Genomic DNA, 20,359 nt, shown 5'->3' with positions numbered 1-20,359 from the left:
TTGTGGTTCAGAGGGCAGCTGTGGAAATGTCCCCTTTGAATATCATGTGCAAATACCACTAAATGTTGCTTTGCCATGGAAGGGAGCTGCAAAGAGCTGTACTGACAGGAGCCCTTGGCTTTAGGTGATTGGGAAAGATATGCAGTTGATATTATCTGTGTTCTTATCAGTAAGTTGAGCAACGAATGGGAATGTTCCCAAGTGATGGGCCTCAGCTCTTTGTCCTGGTAAATTAGTAATGTGGTCACTCATGTGATTTTGGTTTGGGTCACATGGCAGCCTCTTGGACAAATCCTGGGCTGGACTTGTGTGCTGAGGTGGGTCAAGAACCATTCCCAAAAGGCAGCCTTGCTGTGGTCCACCTCCTTTGGAGGGCAGAAGAGTTAACTGCAGGTGCAAAGTTTGTTCTGCTGCTTGGTTTTAGTACCAAACAGTGGTCTTGAAATGTGTTTAACTGAATAGATTGCATGAGTCTCTTTCAAAGAGTTAGAGCTGTTCTGTAGAAGTTTCTGCTACTGGAATACTTGTTGCTTCCAGGAAGTGTTGCCTTTTCTAAAAAGCTGAATAGAAAATACAAGCTACTTCTTGCTGTCTGCACAGCTGTACACTTGCAGTTTCCAGTTTGGCCACGTTTCAGGACGTATGCTGTGTCACTCACTGTTCAGTTCTCAGATTTTGGAAGCATTCTATGACTTCAGATGCTTTCAGTTCTGGCAAAGCAGCCTGGATCTACAGTCTGCTTTGAGCTGCTTGTACTGTGCAAACGATGTGGTTAAAATGGAGCAGTTAACTTCGCAGCGTTGTTATAAAGCAAAATCCCAGTAAGTGGGTGTCACTAGTGCTGTGGAAATTTTGTGCTCAAGTTTTAAACTCTCTAGAAGCAGTTCTTCTGTTTCTCATGCTGTATAATTCATTCTAGAGTTAATTAATGGAATTTAATTTGTTGGTATTCTTAGGTTTTTATCTCATGTCCAACTGTTCCTTCAGCTGGATAGTGGAGTCCCTCAAGGCATGACCCAGCAGGTCACACATAAGGTAACACAGCACTTGACAGGAGCGAGCTATGGAGAAAATGTTAAACTGCTCAGTAGTATGATACAGGTAAGAAGATTTAAAAAAACAAAATGAAAGTAGCAGGAGAAATGCCTATAAAATGTGTGTCTGTATATATGTGTGTACGTTTATGTTTTATATAAATATATATATATGTTTAAGTTAACATTTAAAGTTACAAAGGTACCACATGTGTCAGTTCTGCATTCATAGAATGTTCTTTATTGAGCTTGAAATGTTGGCTTTGGTTTCCTGAGGTATTTTGCTTGAAGCTTCCCTAATTTTGGCAATTTGCTGGACAGTTCAACAATATGTGCCTGACAGACTTCTTGGAAGATGGATTTCCTATTATCAGAACTCCTTCTGAAAAGGGAAAGTGACAAAAATTGCTACTGTTTTGCTTGAGACAGTTGAAGAATAGGGAAGGTACGCAAATGTTTGGAAGTTTTGCTTTTGACCATTAATTTATAACCACAGTATGACAGAACGTTTCTGTGCTCAGAAACAGCAGTCAAGAACCAAAGCCCACTGTCATCTGAAAGTAAGGGCTAAGAGATGATTGTCTACTCTGGGAGATCCTTTTGCAGGAACAGCAGGCAACACTTCAGGCACAGGTGCTGTTTATGTCTGCAGGTTGTATGGGATCCTGCTTATTGTGGACTTCGTTTTTGCTAATCCCCTCAGATGCATTGATCTCTAAGATGCAGAATCTCTTTCAGAGGTTGGAGATGACTAAGAGATATATTTTTGCATAGGTATAGAGAGCATTGCTGTGTGTTAAGGACAGACCCATAGCCTCATGTGAGCTGAGCAGTTCTTCAGCAGATCCTTATGCTTCAATTCAAGCTGAAAGAAAGCTCTTGAATAATTCTGCCCTTGAATTTGACAGACTCACATCTTCCGAAGCAGCCAGCCAAATGGAGTGGGGCCAACTGCAGTATTGGAGTTCTGGGTTCAGGTCCTCATCAGCCAGCAGCTGTGGCACAGGGACCAGGCAACACTCTACTTACTGGATCACCTATGTAAAGCTGCTTTTCAGTACAGCCAGGAAGACTGCATACAAAAGCTGCTTTACCAACAGCACAAGGTATGTGGGTGTTGTGTTTTCCCGTGGCTGTTGGATAAGTCTGATTTTGATATGAATCTGTTCTCCTGAAGGGCAACAAGAACAGTTGCAGTAATGAGTGACAGACATTTAATTCGGTTCTGAATAGCTCAAGATGAGTGGAATAACTGATAACTGATAATTAAAACCTACCTGAAATTCAGATTTCATTTAGAGGAGTTCCACCATAGTGTTTTAGTTTGTGTTCTTTGCATTTCATATGTTAAACAGTATCTTTAGAGCAACAGTAGAGCATCCTCTCTTGAGAAAAAACCAGTATCACTATAAAACAATCTTTTGACTGATGAGAAATAAGGCACAAGTATGGGATTCAGTGGTAACTGGCTGAACTGTGGTTGGGAAGTAATTCTATGAGTCAGAGATGAATCTCAGGAAAAGCAGCATGAAGCTGTAAATTATCTATCAGGCCTCTTAGGGGAAAAAATGTTTTGTGTTTCCTTGCAGAATGCTTTAGGTTATCATTGTGACAAAGGTCTGCTGTCTTCTCTTGTTAGCTGGATTGTGGCAGGCAATGTGACTCCCTCCTTTGTTGAGGGCAATGCCAACTCCTCTCAGGTAAGTGGCATGATGGTGTTACATAAACAGCCCTGGGAAAAGCATCACACAGGTGTTTGTTTTTTCCTGCTTCTGTGGGTTTTTGTAGATCTTCTATTTATTTTTTATTTTTTTTTATCCCTACCTCTCTTTCTACACATATTCTTATGATAAAATCCTAATTTAGCTGAACAAAGTGTTGCAGACTTATGATACCAATGAGAGCAGGAGCATTTTTCCACAGAGGAATTTTGTTGCATCTATGTCCACGAATGCACAAATAGGATTAATTTGTTAAGGCTAATACAAATCTTTAGTTGCTTTTTGATATATTTTAGTGGGAGAAAGTGTGTAAAGGCTGACTCTTCTACTAGATTCATGCATTTCTGATTAATATTTTTCCTTCTGCTCAAGCATGAAGGAAAACAAAGTAAAGCCTTACAGTAGCTCAGCTGGAGATGGAGTGTTCAAAATTAGACACTGTACAGAAAGGGTATGTGCCTGTAAATAAGGAGGAAACTGCTCTTCAGTTTCCTTTTCTTGATGTGGCACTACTTCTGCAGGTATTTAATGAGAATCTGGAAAAGAAATAGAAGAGCAAGCTTTTTCTGGTCCTTCTCTCACAACTTTGCTATCAGTATGTCCACTGTTGCTGTGTTGTACAGGTCTGGTTTTCGTGGATGGTGTTAAATGTTGAGTCCATATTTGAAGAAGACTCACAGCTTCGCAGGGTTGTGGAAGGAGAATTAATCATTAATGATTTGTCTCCTGATCAAGCTTTGAAGGTGAGAGGGCTGTTCATTCTCTACTCACAGGGGAACTGCTATGAAGTGTTCTTCTCCGTCGTGTGGCTTTTATCTCTTTCACTTCTTTTTTTTCTGGACAAAAGTGTAACTAATACCTTTCCTGCTTGGCTTTCCAGGGGGGAAACGTATCTAATGGAAGCTTTCCTTTGTGTTTTGAGTTGAATATGTAAAGACTACCGTATAAATCTGTTTTTAATATGCAATCATTTACTGAAAACTTCATTCAGTAACTAGTGCAATTATTTGATATCCTGGGTCATCTGAATGCCTTTCAGTCTTTGCGGCATTCATTCTGTACCGCTGAGATGGGTGTTCTTATGTTACAGGTGGGAATATGTCTGTCAGAAAGCATGTTTTAGATCTGAATTTCATTAAAAAAAGTGAATGCCATGTTTCTCCCTGCTGCTGCTTTGTTCTCTGACACCACCAGTCTTATTGAAGCTTAACGTCTGCCTATGTGAGTGTGAGCTGTGATTAGCACTAGAGGCCCTTACTTTGGCTTTTCATTAAGTAGTGTTCCCACTCATGCATTAGTTTTTTCACAAGCATCAGTGGCAGCAGCGTTGTTCTCTGAGAGCTATGATACATGATGTATGGGTGTATCACAAATATACATATGAATGTATTCAGTCTTTTCTCCTTGTAATTGCTGAGTTTTCATGCTGCGCTGATCTGCTGGGATAAGCTGTTATAACCTGCTATCAGGAACTGCACCAGGGCACTTGTCTGAAAATGTTCTCTTGCAGAAAGCCCAGACCCAGCTGAAGCTGCCTGTTGTACCTTCACTTCAGAGGCTCATGATTTATCGCTGGGCCCACCAGGCCCTTGCTACCCCTGCTGATCACCCTCTCATGCCACTGATCTGGCAGAAATTCTTCCTGCTTTACCTTCACAGACCGGGACCACAGTATGGGTGAGTCTGATCTTAAAGGCTGTGACAAAATAGTGAGCACTAAGATTCTTGCACTGTGTTAAATGCCTCACTAATATGGGAGTGGTGGTTACCAAGAAACTTCTCCAGAGTCAGTTTGTTTGCATATTTGGTACTTGTTACAGGACTTTTCTTTATTCATTTTCAGATTACCTGTTGATGGCTGTATTGGAAGACGATTTTTCCAGAGTGCAGCCCACATTAACTTATTAAATGAAATGAAGCAGCGCTTAACAGAGGTGGCAGACTTCCACCACGCTGCCAGCAAAGCACTGAAAGTGGAGAGTCCTGTAAAGAACAGTGACAAACCACCAGAGAAGGCGAGCTGCTTGCCAGATTACCTGACTTCACCAGATCTGCATAAGGAGCTCGTCAGGTAAAGAAGGCCTGCTCTGTTCAGTCTCATTCAAGACAGCTGCCAGAGCTACTAGCTGCTGTGCTACTGGAGCAGTGTTAGCCATGGGAGATGAGAAAGGTTGCAGCTCTTGGCTGACCCAGAGTACCTAATCACTTGTTATATACCTAGCTGTGGTGGTATCACTGTTGATACAAGGTGTTTTGTTGAGGAGGGTTGATCCTACTAATAAAAGCACAATTGATAGAGTTGTCACTCTCCTTAAGGGAGAATTTTGTTTTTTAATTAGTGCTGTTCCTCTTCTGTTAAAATGCTTTTTGTTTAGGCATATCTGCTACTTAGGTACATCACTGACTATCAATCTAAGAGCTGTCTTTGTGTATATATACATTTGACATAGTTTGGGCCCCAGCTTCCACCTGGATACAGCAGGGAATTCACTGGGAACTTCAGCACATGATTCAGTTAGCTCAGTTTACCAACATAGAGGTGAGCTGTGATTGTGTTACATGCTAGCCTGAGAGTGGTACTTCTGCTTGTTCAAAACCTTAGTGAAAGCATCTCCCCACTTTTGGGTATGCTAAGGAGATGTTCAGGTACTGCAACTCAGCTGATGAACGCTCATCATTGTAAGGAATGGCAAGTTGGCTGTTTCTAGAAGCCATGTATCTCAGTGAAACCAGAAGCAAATACAGAAGTCCATGTTTCTGTTGCACAGACTTGTAGTTTGAGAGGCTGCCTTAAGAAATATTTGCAGTGCTACGGTGTCTGAATTTTCCTAGAAACAACAGTTGGAAGAGATAACTTGGAAGGAGTCCCTTGCTGAGGGGTCTTGGGCATGCAGCATCTGAGCTGCTGATAAGTGTTTCTCCCCAGCAATCAATATGTACTGTACAAACAATCAAGGGAGCTTATAAATCTTTCTCAGTCATAGGTGAAAAATAATCCAGAGATGTTCACTGGCTATAACTTGATTAATATTTTGTCAGCCTTTCATTTCAAAGGATTTCCCTGCTCCATCATAAATCCAAAGCATTCTACAGCCAAATAAATCTTATGCTCAGAAAGTTTAATGGCCTTCTAGACAGAAGAGAAAATATGGTCTGAATTAATCAGGGCTGACTTTTGAACTTCCATTTTCTCATCAGTGACACTGATTTGTTTGTGATATTTAATACTGTAGTACAAAGGTGTGGTGATGTCCAGTTATAATTATATGCTGTGTGTATTGATTTTATTTTTTTTCATTTTTTTTTTTTTTTGTTTCACTTTTCAGGCTTTGTAATGTTTTTATTTTGTGGTTGGAAGAAGAGAGCTTTCAGAAAGGAGACACGTACATTCCTTCCTTACCAAAGCAGTATGATGCACACAGACTTGCTAAAATCATGCAGAATCAACAGGTGATGTACCAAAGACATTGGTGGGATGGGATCCAAAATTTGCTTCATTTGCTAAAGTCCTCCAATGAAGTGAGAGATATACTCTGGTCTTCAGTACTCCTTTATCATGTATGGTATCTTTAGGAAAAAGGTCGGAACTGTAAAAATCCTCTGCTGTCCTAAGCTGCCTTCCTTTATATTTAAGCCAGGCTCATGTATAGATTATTTTTTAGCATGTCTTAGTGAGAATTCAGTCCTTATTTTTCTTACTGTTCTGCAGTTTTTTCAGTGTTGTTACTCTAGAGAAATATCTGGATCTTTAAATTGAATGTACAAATGTGCTTATATTGGTAATCCATAAAATACCAGGTTATTATTTGAGCTAGGGAAAAAGAAATACATGCTGTTAAACCTCTGTAATTATTGAAATTTAAATGCCTGCAAGAGGAAGATTTTGGATGGTAATTTCCTTGTGCCTGCTGTATTCTCATTCCTCTAGTGTTTGTCAGGTTTCTCCTCTATTTTTCAGTGAATTGTAAGTATTCATATTAAATGATTTTTTCATCACTTTAGATATTTTTTTAATGTAGTTTTCCTATAAATTTGAAATAGCGGAGTCCAGTTTCATTTGTGTCAGCATCCTAGCTAATGCGGTGGATGCACAACATATGGTAATTACCAGAATTATGGTGATTTAAATTAATTGTTCTCTCCCTTTAGGATCTGTGGATGGAGTATGTCAATATTGAACTGATACATCACGAGTTTCAGGAAGCTGTAAACCTTTGGATGCGGGCTCAGATTGAATCACACACACCAGCTGCTGTTTCTGCAGGACAAACAGATTTCACCAACCCTTTTTCAGGTAAGATATAAGAATATTGTGGGTAAAACTAGGACAGAAAGGGCTACTATTATGGGTTAACTCACTCAAAAAAGCATCTTCCTGACAGGCTGGATCTTCAGAAAGTGTAGGTAAAAGACAGCTGCAAGCAAAGTCAAAAACCACTGTAACTAATCCCAGAAAGTTTGTTTCTGATATTTTTATTAGCCATATACTTGCTGTTTACTTGGGATTTTAATGCAGCAAAAGCATTGTTTTAGCACAAAAAGAGATAATTATGGTAGGTGTATTAAGGATATGGTGAGATAGGATTTTTGTGGGGCTGGTTAAAAAGGGGAAGGAGGAAGTAGAAAGAAACTGGAATATCAAAGTGAATTGGTATTATTTGGGTAACCTGAGTGGGAATGAGCAGAAGAGAACTGACCTGGAAAGAGAGCGTGCTTTGGGAAGGAATTGGAGCTGACAAAACTAGAGACAGGGGTGAACTGTAGGGAGAGGAAGGTGACTTTGTCTTAGAAGGAGCAATGAGCCTCTGTCAGAGGAGGAGAATAGATGGTGGTGGTAAGAAGAAAACTGAAGAATGTGTAGGTAGGAGTGGCTAAGGGTAAACAAGGGAAGCTGTGGCTTCTTGAATCCTCATGGTATTATCCTCATGAGATAATAATTTTGTTTGATTTATTCTAAAGTTTTCTTATTGACCAAATGATTTCTGTGTTTTCTTCTAGCCAAAGAAAGGATATTGAATAATTTGAAGAAGTTTGATTTGCCCAAGCCTCCTCTTTCACTCCAGCCCATGAAAGCTCCTGTGCCAGTTATTTCCTCTGCCAGTCTGATAAATCAGAAAGAAGCAATTCAGCTCACACACACCGACCTTAAAGTCTTGCAGGGTCATGCCAAGTAAGACTTTGCTGTTTTCCTTCTGCCTTCCTACTTTCCAACAGTGTCTTCGTGTCTCTTTTACAGCAGTCTGACTGGTGGTGTTAGCGCAAGGCTGACAGTATTTAGCTTCTGCCTATTTACCAGGGTTTTCTGCACAAGTCTTATCTAATGACTGAGATTACATCAGCTGACATCTGACAGCTGCGTATTTTTTTCTCATTCATTGTACTTCTTAATTAAATCTTCCCTTTAGCCTAGGCTTAATGAAAATTAGTTAACCGTTTTGCACTGGTTTAGTGGTGATAATCTGAAGCACTGAGATGCTAGAGACTTCATTTCTGAGAGCTTTTAGGTCTGTGAATGAAAGGGAGGAAACTTTGTTTATTAATGTTCCTACTAAGAGAATTCAATGTATTTCAGGCACACCTGATGGTTCATAGCCATTCCCACATGCTGTAATTATTTAATAATATTATTTAGAGTAAGTTTAAAAAAGAAAATCCTCATTAAGCTTAAGAAAGGATGTTTCTTAATGATTCCAGCAGCAATGTCAGGTGGGTTCCTTTCTCTTGACTGAATATCCCACAGTCCAGGTTTGTTTTTCCCTTTTTTTATCTGACATAAAACTGCATCTCTTACAGCAGGTGATGTACTTAATTTCCCATCTGGTCATTGAGAATTATTAAAATACATTTCTTATACAGGCTTAAATAGTATTGCTCTTCTTATGAAGCATTTTCTTTTAGAATTTTGAAGATCTATCACTATGGAGTTATTAACACTCATTTTCTAAGCTTTCATTTTCTGTTATAAACAAGTCATGAGTTTTTGTATTGAATTGAATCCTCCGCTCTTCCTTTTAAATTCTTAGCATTACTATTCTTGCTAAAGATTTCAGTAACCTCATTAACAAATGCTTTTCAGAACTGCAGCTCTTTGGGAATCCCAACATGTTGCTCTGAACAGTGAAATACTGGACACCATACCCAAGCTGTATGTTAATCGGGAGGAGCAGATCACCCTCCACCTGGAGTGCCGGGGAGCATCAAGTAAAGGCTGCCAGGGAGCAGCTCATGTAACAGTCCAGGTTAGCAATAGGGCATCCTTTCTGTTTTGGGACTGGTGGAAGTGACAAATGGAGGTGAAATGTTTGAATGGTTACAAGAATGGATTTATTTGGTGTGGTGCTGCCATATGTCTGTTAAAATAAGAAAATATCAAGGAAAATCTAACGTGAAGCTTGAATTATGTAGTATGTAATTCTGTGAAGGTGATGCAGATCAACAGAAGAGCAAATTATTGCATAAAGTTTTGTATTACTCACAGAGTCTGTGTTAAATTGCTTCCCAGTGTGTGAATGTAAGAATATACTCACAGATAAGAATGAAGGTATCAGAATGTTCATAGGAATTAATCTATATTGCTTGCTAAGTGAATGTCTTGATCTCACCTAAGTTTCCTTTTCCGTGACTTTTGTCAAAGACATGGATTATATTAGTGTGTCATAACTAAAGAGTGTGACAAAGAGGTAGAATGCAGTAAGTCTTATCAGACTCACAGGAGAAAGCCTTCTACAGTCAGAGTTCTCTTACTAGGCTCTGCTTCGTTTTTTTAGTTGCCACATTAATTATCTTTTCCAAAAATCCTTTATTCTGAAATGAATGTCTCTTTCTGTCATTTAGTTTGAGGGGAAACACAAAAACGAAGCAGTGAGCCAGCAGCTTCATGCTCTGCGAAAAGAAGTGAGACAGCTGCAAGCAGAAGCTATGAAGCCACCTTCTGTGGGTGTTGTGGAAGCAGCAGTGCACGTAGAAAACTTTATAACGTAAGTTGCTCAGGCACAGTTTTAGATAGCAACGTCAAACCTGTTTGCTTGCTTTTTATAATGTATGTCAATGTAGATCTGCAGCATTGGTGGAGCCCTGAGACCTGTATGTTTATGACAGACCTCTAAAGGAATAAGCCTGTGCTAATTGCTTATCACTCAACCATAACATGTCATACAATATGTTCTCTACCTCAACTTATTATATCTTGCATTAGAATACCCTTTTTAGCTGTGCAAGAGCAGGCTGAGTGATGGCAGTGCTGCTATGTTAAGCTTTAAAATATGGCAAAATTACCCAGAGGAGTGGAGTTTCCCTCCTGAAGATCTTCATAAGCCACCTGTTTGTGGGCCTGGATTCCCTGCTGGGGCAGATGGGACTGAGGGCACAGAGGTCCTTGCACAACTGGACCATTCAGTGGTCCTGTGAGACCACACTTAATCATCATGTAAACCAGAAACAGTTATCTTAACGCGATGTGTTGATGCAAGAAACCTTTCCGTAGTAACGTAGATTTCTTTCCATGTGCAAATTGAATTGGCTTTTATTTATTTATTTATTTTGCAGGACCTTAATAAATATCTACAAAGTGCAGCCTATGCCTGCAATTAAGAAAGTTGGAATTAGTTTGTTTTTTATCATGGTGGAGTATGTGTGTGATGAAACTCAACGCAACCCTCCCACAAGGCAGTTCTTCACTTCCTGCATAGAGATCCTAGGCCAGGTGAGTGTATACTCTAGTACTGTATGCTTAACACTTACCCCTGTTGCCTGCTGATATAGAGTGTCTAAAACCTTCAGAAGCCTACAAATTAACTTCTAAGCTTATATCCCTTTTGTCACTCAGCAAGTTGTGTAATGTACATCATATATTGGACAATTCAGGCCTGCACGCATGCAAAATGAAAGCTGTTTCTCTGAGATGCTTGCTCAGCACTATAAGATGCTCCCTGTTAATTACATGCTACACTAATTAAGTGCTGAAGCAGTCTAGGTTTTCATGGGGATGCTTGAAGTTTGGTACAGAACAAAAGAGTGACTTGGCATGTGTTTCTCTGTTATAGATCGTTTGCTAGCTGACACAAATCTGTGTTTAGTCTTTTGTCGTCTAAAGCCTTGCAGTGTTCTTTGTGCAGTGAGTTGGCAAGAAGTTTGCTGCTTCTTTGTGGTAATGTTTGCAATGGCATTGCATTACATAGATGCTCTGTGAAAAAGCACTAGCCTCTGCTGTGTGTCCAGATATTTATTTTGATCTCTTAGATACAGTGTTTTTTTCTCATGCCCAACTGTACATTAGAAGTTGAGGTGCAGAACAGCTTTCTATAGCCACAGTTAATCTTTACTGGTGTCAAATAGGGCTGCTGAAATCTGGATTCACTTTGTTTAATTTATCAAAAAAATTGGACTTCTGAGTACTTTTATGCAGTTTGTGCAGTCACAAGTGCTGTTCTTCAGCGTGCTGGGAACCAGTGTTTATTTTACAGTTACCTTTGGTGGAAGAGCAGTATTTACTTGAAGCTGCTCTCATACAGTCAGCTTTTTTTTTTTTTTTTTTAGGTAGCACAGTTGTGCTTATCTCAAGAAAGGGTTGTAAGTGTTGTTGGTTTTTTTTGTTCTGAGTAGATTCATATTGGACCATTTTTCTCATCATTCCTTAGGTGTTCATCAGTGGGACCAAGTCAGAGTGCAGACGTCTCCTCCAGACAATCCTGCACAACCGAAGGCTCTGTACGCTTCTTTCCCCATACTTCACTCCTGTTGCTTCTCCTGATGAGTTTGTGGCTTTATATGAAAAAGTTGTGACCTTTCTGAGCGAGGACAACAGCGATGTTGTCTTCATGCTGTTGACAAAGGTAAAATCCTGACACGAATGTTGGATCTGTTTTGTGGGTTGCTTATGTAGATCTTCTTAAAGCTATGGAAGAGAGAGAGAAACCTTGTACTTCAAAATAACTGTGACAGCTTTTGTATGTTGCTCATGATAAGTGCTCTTTGTTATATTGAAACTAAAGAGAGACTGGAGGCAAGTCTAGATGGGGATGTTGAACTACCCCTTTCATAGCCCGGATAATGTAAGTGTGTGCTTCCAATGGCTTCCACTTCGGAACGCTCTTACTCATGAGATGAAATCAAAGCAGGCTCTTTGTGATATCTTCTGCTTGATACCTCTGAGGAGGTGTTCATTCGAATTGCCAGTGAATCCCATCTGTCCTTAAAACAAACGAACAAACAAAAAAAGCCAAAAAAGCAGACAAACAGAAATCTTTCTTCTCATTACATTACACAGAGAATCACAGAATTATCAAGGTTGGAAATGACCTAGAAGATCATCCAGTCCAACCATTACCAATACTTCCCAGCTAAATCATATCCCTCAGCAAGGAGGGATATGATTTAGGAACCCTACAGCTGTGGCTGTCAGCTGGTCTGGTTTGGGCATGACTGAGCTTTCCTTGGTGGTATAAATCACCATTGACTCTGCTGACCCAGTTGGAAACAGATTGCCTGGGGGCTACAAAAGCTTTGAATCTCCATATGAAAACTTAGGGACTGCAAGGACTAGTCCAGCATAGTGCATTTAAGTGTTTGTTTGACAGCTGTACTGAAGCATGTGTGTTTCTATAAACTGGAGACCCTCCTGATAAGAGTCTGTGTAAATTCAGTATCTCTAATATGCTGAGTTGTAACCTTTATAGAGAATGACCTTGGTTTTAGGATGGGGGTTAATAAAATGAAAGTTTCTCAGGTTTTCCTTAAGTAGGTAAAACCTAGGGAGGCTTTTCACCCTGAAGTTTCTCCCTTTTCCTGGAGGTGCTGTGGCCATGAAAGCTTCTACTTACAAATGCTTCCTGTCCTTTGTTCTAGTTTGACCTTACGCAGTGGTTAAATGTCACTAAGCCGCCTCTATCTGAGCGTACCAGGCTTCTGGAATCTATTCACTTGGCTCTCAATGCATGTGGCCTTGAACCTGAAGAAGATATTCTGATGCCGTTTAATATCTTCTGCAATCACTGGACTAACCTCCTCCAGTATCAGTTCCCTGATCACTATAGTGATTTTCTAAGATTGTTTGTACAAAGTGAGTATCTGAATTGATGTGTGCTAAGCTTTTTATACTCTTCTGGCTTATTTACAAAGAGAGAAGAGGAGAATAATGAGAGTAGTGATATGCCCAGCCAGTCCCCAGGGCTGGCCATCCTGGTCAGCTCTCCACTATTTTCCCTTCTTTGTCATATGATGTTATACAGTGTAGAAGACCCCTTTGGCCAGTTTAGGTCAGTGTGTTCCAGTTTTGCCCCCTCCCAGCTCCTTGGGCCTTCCACCCCCTTAGCTGGCAGGACAGTACAAGAAGCTAGAAACTGAGATGTCCTTGGCTTTGTGCAGCGCTGCCCAGTGACAGCTAAAACATCCATGTGTTATCAGCTTTGGTTTTTTCCTAACACCAAAAAATAACAGTGTACAAGACACCATGAAGGGGATAAAAAACACGTGTCCCAGCTGAAACCAGAATGCTTTCTGTTTCCCCCAGGCTCCTCAGAGCAGCTTCTAAGCCCTGACTGTTGGAAGGCAGCACTTAAAGCTTTGGGATGTGGTTCAGTGGTGGCTGAACAGGGGAGCTTCAAGAAAAGCGATTGCACTGAAAGTCCTGTATTGCGAGATGCTGGAGAAGTCCTTCTGTCTGCAGAGCAGGTGGGTAGCTTGCAAGTTGTGTATACTGTGTTCTGCAGCTGAATGGGTGTCCCAACAGTCCTAACACTACTGTGCAGTCTGTCTTCAGTTGATTAGTGTTTGTTCTCTTTACAGGTTAGAGAGACAATAGAATGGCTTTCCACCTCTTTCAGCAAGCTTCGTCTAGCCTCAGTGGACTTCAGAACCTTCGGTCTCTTTTCAAAATGGAGTCCTTATGTGCCTGAAGTGAACACATTTTTGGAGTATCTTATTAAACGGCTTATTGAAACTGAAGTTGTCAGTTTAGCCCAAGAGCCTGTTGGCAGCAACAGAGTTTTAGCTGGTAAGATGTCTTAAGAGCACATGACTTGAAGCTGAGTGCTTGTTCTTAATTTCTTCTATTAAAGGCCGTTTAGTTTTCTTTGTATTTGTGTAATGATGACAGTATTGAAATACTAACAAGCTCTTCAGGGAGCCAGCTGGGACTTCCTTTGTTCTTATAAGCCTGCTTGAAGGAGGATTCTTCTTTAAATTTCCTGATCCAAAGTCTGCTTTCAGGTTATTTTATGGAGTGAGTCCTTTTTAAAGAAAACAGTGATTTTTTTGCACTGAGCACAAGTTTGGACAAAGGGGGGAATACTTGATGTCATCATGATATGTGGTTTTTAAATTGGACAAAACTGTGTATGCATCTTCCATTTTTGTATATAGGTAAACATTTTGTGAGTTGTTGTTGTGTCTGCAATCTGAAAGTTATGTTAAAGTAAACAATAACGACAAGATCTAAACAGTACAAGATGCTTATGGTTGTTGTTAAAATCATCATAATATTGATGAATGTTACTAATAAGCCTTGTGCATCCAGTTTTTGATCACAGAGAACTGATTTAACATCGTAATAAGGAGAGAACATTTTCTCCAGGTTTGGAGAAGTAATTTGTTCATGGTTGCTGATTTGAGGAATAAACGTCTTTACTTTGTGTTTTCTAGCATTGCAGTCCCTGTATTCAATTACTGCTGGACTGTTTAAGCCATGGATACTGGTCTTAGACAAGGAAGATGCAAGGTATGTATTGCATTAGCAAAAATTTGTTTCATTATGAAAAAGGAGATCATTAGCCCTGTGAGAATGTCTTTTACTACTGTGATTTTTGTGTGTGTGTGTTATGACTTTCTGCTTAAATAGCTGTTGCATAACAATTAACAATATGACACATGCAAGTATTTAATGAATTGCATAAGGAAACTGTACAGTGCTTACACTGGATAATTGCTTTTGGTATGAGAAATAGAAACAGAGATGAGAAAAATAGGGGTGGGATGCAGCTAGTTCTGAAAGCACACTCAAATTTCATTTTAAAATTCATTTGTTTAGTAACAACAAAACAAAAACTAACAAATGCGAACTCATGTGCTGGTGCTGTTTAAAGGAACCTTAGGTGAGATGAGTCCTATGATTATCTGCTGGCTTGTTAGACCTTTGTTTTCACACACTTATTTTTAGTGGTAGGTACCTCAAATTGACTTTATTCCAGAACCACAGGCTTTTTAAGCTCTGAGCGTGTTTCCTGTATTTCACTTGAGTGTTGACTGTGGGTATGCACTATCATCTGGGAGTTCCTACATTTTGCTCTTTAATTACTGTAGGAAATATCAAACAAATAATTTCTATGTATTTGATGGTGTCATGGATCTTCAGTGGGGTGTTATTTTATTTAATTTATTTCTGCTTTCAGTAACCAGCCCTGCTACCCTTGGTTGGAGAGTGATACTCCTGCAGCATCCAGCATGGTCTGTTTGTTTACAGATTGCATCAAGCTTTTGCATGAGAGCTTTAAAGGTATGTGAAGGTCCATGTTGTTAGAAGGCAGGGGCACTTTCTCATTAATTGAGATGTGGGATGTAAAGGAATTTTGTTTGTTTGTTAAAGGAAGGGAAGACTCCCTTCCAGGTCTGAGTTTCCCATACAACATAATAAGCAGAAGTATGTTATGCTAACAAGTGATGTATCTCAGCAGCTGACCTTGGGGATAATTTAATCTCTAGGTCTGATCATTTTGAGCTGGTATTTGTATTTGTGTGTTGTTTCTAATGCATAATGGGGCATAGGAATGAAATATATATATATATATATATATATATATATTTTCACAAATACCTCTTAACTGCTTTTAATGATGATCTGGATTCAAACCTAGCTTGTATAAATAAATATGTGAAAACAACATCATGCATTTTTAAGGCTCCAGATTTGTTAGAGTAAAATGAAATAAAATAATGTAACTAATGCAGGGAACACCGGCGTCACAAAAACAGTGAACTTTCATTGCTGTCCAGTGTTTGCTCAAGAGAACATGAAGTCATAAGTTGCCTAACGTTAAGGTAAAAAAAAACTAAACTAACAGTGGGGAAAGAAAGAAAAAGGAAAACAAAAGTGCAGTATTTAAAGCTTAATTTTTATTTAATGCATGTGCTTTGGTGAATCTTGTACTTGTGGTTTTTCATCTTCAAAACTGGATTTTCCTCTGTAACCATGCTTCCCTCGATTCTTATCCTGCTGCTAATTCTGTTATTTCCTTTGGATTTAGATAAGCTGCTGCCAGGCCACCATGGTGCTCTCTGGTTGCATCTGATGCATTACTGTGGATGTTGCACAGCTCCCAAAATGCCAGAGTTTATTCTCTACACTTTCCATACTGAATTCAGGAGACTTCCATGGAAGGAAATGCATCCAGACCAGATGCTTATGGAAGAGTTCTTTAAAGTGAGTAGGTGGCATCAGTTGAAATAAAGCCATGATTACTGTTGCCCTTAGAAATAGCTGCAGAGCTAAAGAATGTCCTGTAAGAAGGAAGCTTTTCAAGTTCGTTTATTTATGAATTACTCCAAAAGTAAATCACAGATACTCGTTTTTTGTTTCATGGTTGTTCCCAAATGTACATGGGCGGTGCTGCCTCATCCATCAATTTCAATATGACATTCTGTGCTTGCTCTCAAACTTGATCTTTGGCATCTCCCAAATGATCTATCAAAGGCAGGAGAACAGTTCCTGTGTAGGATTTAAAGCGTCCCGATAGTCTGTGGACAAAGGCACCTAAAACATCTAATCCCAGTAACGCCACCTTCACTTTTGCCTTACATGGTTTTATATGCCTTTTTTATTTTTTTTGCCTTCCTTTCTCCTTCACAGGTGGAAAGAGGAAGCCCCAAGAGTTGTTTCTTATTCCTGGGTTATGTTTTATGTGAAATAAACTGGGTCAGCGTCCTTTCTGATGCTTGGAATCCCAACCCGCATCCTCAGACTCACAACATGATTGTCTGTTTGCTGTATATGATGGTCCTGTTGGCAAAGGAGGAGCAGCTTATAGACAAAGAGGTACTTTTTGAAAAGGTTTATTCCTGTCCCTCTTTGAAGAGGGATCCTTTGGTGACAAGGAAACAGGCTGTGACTTCTTCCTCTCTTGCAGAATGATGAGCTCTGAAGTGTTTCATAAGATGCTATGAGCAGAATGCTTGTTATAGCACTAACAGAATCCTTCTGTGAGGCGTTCTGTGTGTGAGCAGTGTGAAAGAGGAAGTACTGCTGTTTGTTTTGAGAGGGTTCTGTGGGAGCTGTGATCCAGTAGTGGTGTAAGGAATAAACAAATAAACACAGACTGTTTTCTCTGGTTACAGAATGACTCTCTGAGTTTTGGTGTCTTTTAAGAATCAGCAATGACAATTAAAATACCCTAAACTAAATCAAACCAAAACAAAAACCCCTGTTGTTAAGTAAAGCTACTATGAAGCTGTCTCTTGCTATAGTTAAGTGTGGAATGCTGCATAGTTCGTGTTTCTTACGTTAATCCTCATTAATTCAAATATCTTTTCTCTTTTTCCTACTTTGGGAGAGCCTTAAGTGTGTGCTCATAGGAAGCAGAGGTAGCTGTAGGAAGGATATGTGCATATGCACATGTGTAATATATTGCATTAATGTGCAATGCTATATATATATATATAAAGTGAAGCTTTTTATGAAAGTGAGTGGAAATGGGTGTCTGAATCATAGCAGACTGATGCTGGCAGTCTGCTGGAGTAAGTGCAGGAGGGGCTTTGAATGTGTGGCATTCATACTTGCAACACCTGCAGTGCTGTGAAGTCTTTTTAAGTGCAGTGTCTGATGCTGACCTTACCAGTTTTTGTGGCAGGATCAGGTAGCTGTGTGTTTAACTGGGGGCTTAAAGCTGTTCCCGCTGATACAGACTTTCAGCTTTAATCACTGAAGACTATAAGCCAAAAAAAAAAAGTGATATCATGGCATTGCAACTGTCATGAAGATCAGATGCATCTTTAAGAAGCTTGTCACTGCTTCTGGTGAAGTACTGAGAAGAGATTACTTTGTCTTTTGAATCTTAGTATATCACCAATACTTTAACTGTTTATGATTTCATTCCAGTACTTGAGTTGTCAGAATAAGAAAGAGAAACAACTGGTATTGGGATGAACTTTCCAAACCCTGCTTTTGCTAAGCACTGTATGTAGATTAATCTGGCACTATACAGTTTGATTCAGTGCACTCTTTCTGGGAGACTCTTCCAGAAGGTAAATCTTCAAGGGGTTCCATTTCATACCTGCTGGACTTTTCCCGCTTGTGGTATTTCCCTGTTACCACCCTGGGGCATTTCATGCTGTTATGTCAAGATATCACCAGCAGTTGATAAAGAAACTTATGTCTTTTAAATCTTTAGGAATCACCACTCATAAATCTTCTCGGACAGACTAGCTCCCTTCCTTGGCAACTTGTTGGCATTTCATCTTATCAAAGCATCATCAGCTATTGCAACAGTCACTACCCTCCCTCTGTTATCCTTGCTAAGGATGCTGCATCTGAATTGATAGTGAAGCTCCTGAAAATCTCAGCAGGGTTTGGAACATCTTCAGATAGTCACATACACCTTGTAAGTGGTTTTATGTTGTCTGTAAGCTGTTCTTCTCATTTACAGCTTTCTCCTTCTGTGTGTTAAATGTAGAGTGTGGAAAGATTTCCAGGTGTGATTGTTTTATTTATTTATTTTTTTTTCTAATTCGTTTTAATTTTGATTAGCAGGATGCAACACTGAAGTGCCAAGCGTACATCCGCCAGATGGTTCAATTCCTCAGCACCTTGGAACAAAGTGGGAAGATCACTCTTGCAGTTTTAGAGCAGGAAATGTCCAAGTTGCTGGATGATGTAGTTGTCTTTAATCCTCCAGGTTTGTATCGAAGTAGCGCAAATTACTTTAAAAGTAAGATCCTTCATTCCAGCACGTTGGTCTCTCTATGGGCAGGGTGTGTTGCTCTCATGTATGTGTACTTTTCCTTGTTAAAACACCTGACACTGATTGAAAATTCGTTTGTAACAATGTTGGCTTTAACATAAAATACAGATTATTCTACTCTTAGACTTCTTTAAGCACTGAGAACAGGAAAGGTTTGTAGTTGGAGGGTGATGTTACCAGTGGCCCATAGTAACACGTTCAGGCAGTGACAGGAGATGGTTGCAGAAAGATTTTCTGAGGTTGAATGCGGTGATAAGCAGGAAGTCTAGGATCTTGGAAAATGCATTGAGGGCCTGCGGTATTTCAGGGCTTATCATTTTTGAACTGAATAATCTAAAATTCCAGTTATTTCATTCTGATTTGTGCTTTAAAGTATGTTTTAATACGCAGGCTTACTTGGAGGTGATAAACGTGCTTTACCATTCCATTTATTTTCACCTTAGGCGTGATAAAAGGCTAAATGGATGATTTGCTCTGATGTACTCTTGTATGCAGACTTATCAACTGTTTCAGTTTAATATATTAGGAACTGCCTTATCAAGGGAAGAAGCTGCAAGGAATCATGGAATGGTCTGGGTTGGGAGGGAGCTCAAGGATCATGAATCTCCAACCCCCCTACTGTATGCAGGGCCACCAACCTCCACATTTAATACCAGCCCAGGCTGCCCAGGGCCCCATCCAACCTGGCCTTGAACCTTCAGGGATGGATGGGGCATCCACAGCCTCTCTGGGCAGCTGTTCCAGCACCTCAGCACTCTCTTGGTAATAAGAATGAGTGTCTTTTTGTGGAATAAGTGTTTTTGTGGCTTTATGGGTACAAACAAGGCAATGAGGAGTTTAATGATTGCATCTTTTCTCAGTATCTACAGAGAGGTATTCAGTGATGATGCTAAGTTCAGGTTGTTTAGTTTCTGGTGTCTGTTTACTGCAATGATTCTTGAATTTGTCTTCCAGATATGGATCTGCAGACACGTCACCTGGCCCTCAGCAGTCTCTTTACAGAAACGCTGATGATGTTGAACACTTCCAGTGTTACAACAGCTGAGTCACTTCGGGGGAGCTTACGAAAGTGGATTGACAGTAAAGTGCATGGATTGCTAGCAATGCCCCTTCTGACAGCAGCATGTCAGAGCCTGGCCTCCGTGCGACACATGGCGGAGACAACAGAAGCCTGTATCACCTCTTACTTCAATAAAGGCAGGAGATCTCTTGTTACGCTGCTTAAGTAAAAAATGTTGATTGGTCTTCAGGGGGTGATTAAACATGAGTCAAATAGAATCCTAGTAGCTTAATGCTAGTACCTGGGGTGTACTGATTGATGCTCGGCTGAACATGAGCCGACAGTGTTCCCCGGGTGGCCAAGAAGGCCAACGACATCCTGGCTTGCATCAAAAACAGTGTTACTAGCAGGAACAGGGAGGTAATTGTCCCCCTGTACTCGGCATTGGTGCGGCCACACCTTGAGTACTGTGTTCAGTTTTGCGCCCCTCACTGCAAGAAAGACATTGAGGACCTGGAACGTGTTCAGAGGAGGGCTACAAAGCTGGTGAGGGGTCTGGAGCACAGGCCTTATGAGGAGAGGCTGAGGGAGCTGGGATTGTTCAGTCTGGAGAAGAGGAGGCTCAGGGGAAACCTTATTGCTCTCTATAACTTCCTGAAG

General features: G+C 40.2%; 1 protein-coding gene across 7 annotated transcripts in view; it reads left to right on the top strand.

Annotated features, from left to right (window-relative positions):
- EPG5 (ectopic P-granules 5 autophagy tethering factor) overlaps positions 1–20,359 on the top strand; it is a 51,146-nt gene that overhangs the window by 25,090 nt on the left and 5,697 nt on the right. For 2 of the 7 annotated variants that reach the window (XM_015848199.3, XM_015848196.3), the window contains exons 18-40: positions 957–1,101; positions 1,943–2,140; positions 2,624–2,734; positions 3,379–3,498; positions 4,266–4,432; positions 4,599–4,826; positions 6,082–6,205; positions 6,905–7,049; positions 7,754–7,925; positions 8,832–8,994; positions 9,590–9,732; positions 10,301–10,457; positions 11,392–11,586; positions 12,599–12,812; positions 13,263–13,423; positions 13,538–13,745; positions 14,393–14,468; positions 15,139–15,242; positions 15,991–16,166; positions 16,593–16,778; positions 18,130–18,339; positions 18,489–18,633; positions 19,654–19,896. In XM_015848199.3, the coding sequence (XP_015703685.2) occupies positions 957–1,101; positions 1,943–2,140; positions 2,624–2,734; positions 3,379–3,498; positions 4,266–4,432; positions 4,599–4,826; positions 6,082–6,205; positions 6,905–7,049; positions 7,754–7,925; positions 8,832–8,994; positions 9,590–9,732; positions 10,301–10,457; positions 11,392–11,586; positions 12,599–12,812; positions 13,263–13,423; positions 13,538–13,745; positions 14,393–14,468; positions 15,139–15,242; positions 15,991–16,166; positions 16,593–16,778; positions 18,130–18,339; positions 18,489–18,633; positions 19,654–19,896 (3,791 nt within the window). Of the gene's footprint in view, positions 1–956; positions 1,102–1,942; positions 2,141–2,623; positions 2,735–3,378; positions 3,499–4,265; positions 4,433–4,598; positions 4,827–6,081; positions 6,206–6,904; positions 7,050–7,753; positions 7,926–8,831; positions 8,995–9,589; positions 9,733–10,300; positions 10,458–11,391; positions 11,587–12,598; positions 12,813–13,262; positions 13,424–13,537; positions 13,746–14,392; positions 14,469–15,138; positions 15,243–15,694; positions 15,839–15,990; positions 16,170–16,592; positions 16,779–18,129; positions 18,340–18,485; positions 18,634–19,653; positions 19,897–20,359 lie in introns of those variants that run through there. The other 5 variants (XM_015848198.3, XM_015848195.3, XM_085528189.1 and 2 more) reach the window with 4 other exon arrangements.

Source organism: Coturnix japonica, chromosome Z (genome assembly GCF_054131305.1).
Source record: "Coturnix japonica strain WE chromosome Z, WE-NBRP24, whole genome shotgun sequence".
Lineage (NCBI taxonomy): Eukaryota > Metazoa > Chordata > Aves > Galliformes > Phasianidae > Coturnix > Coturnix japonica.
Note: the sequence above shows the minus strand (reverse complement) of the source record. Positions and strands in the feature narration are given on the sequence as shown.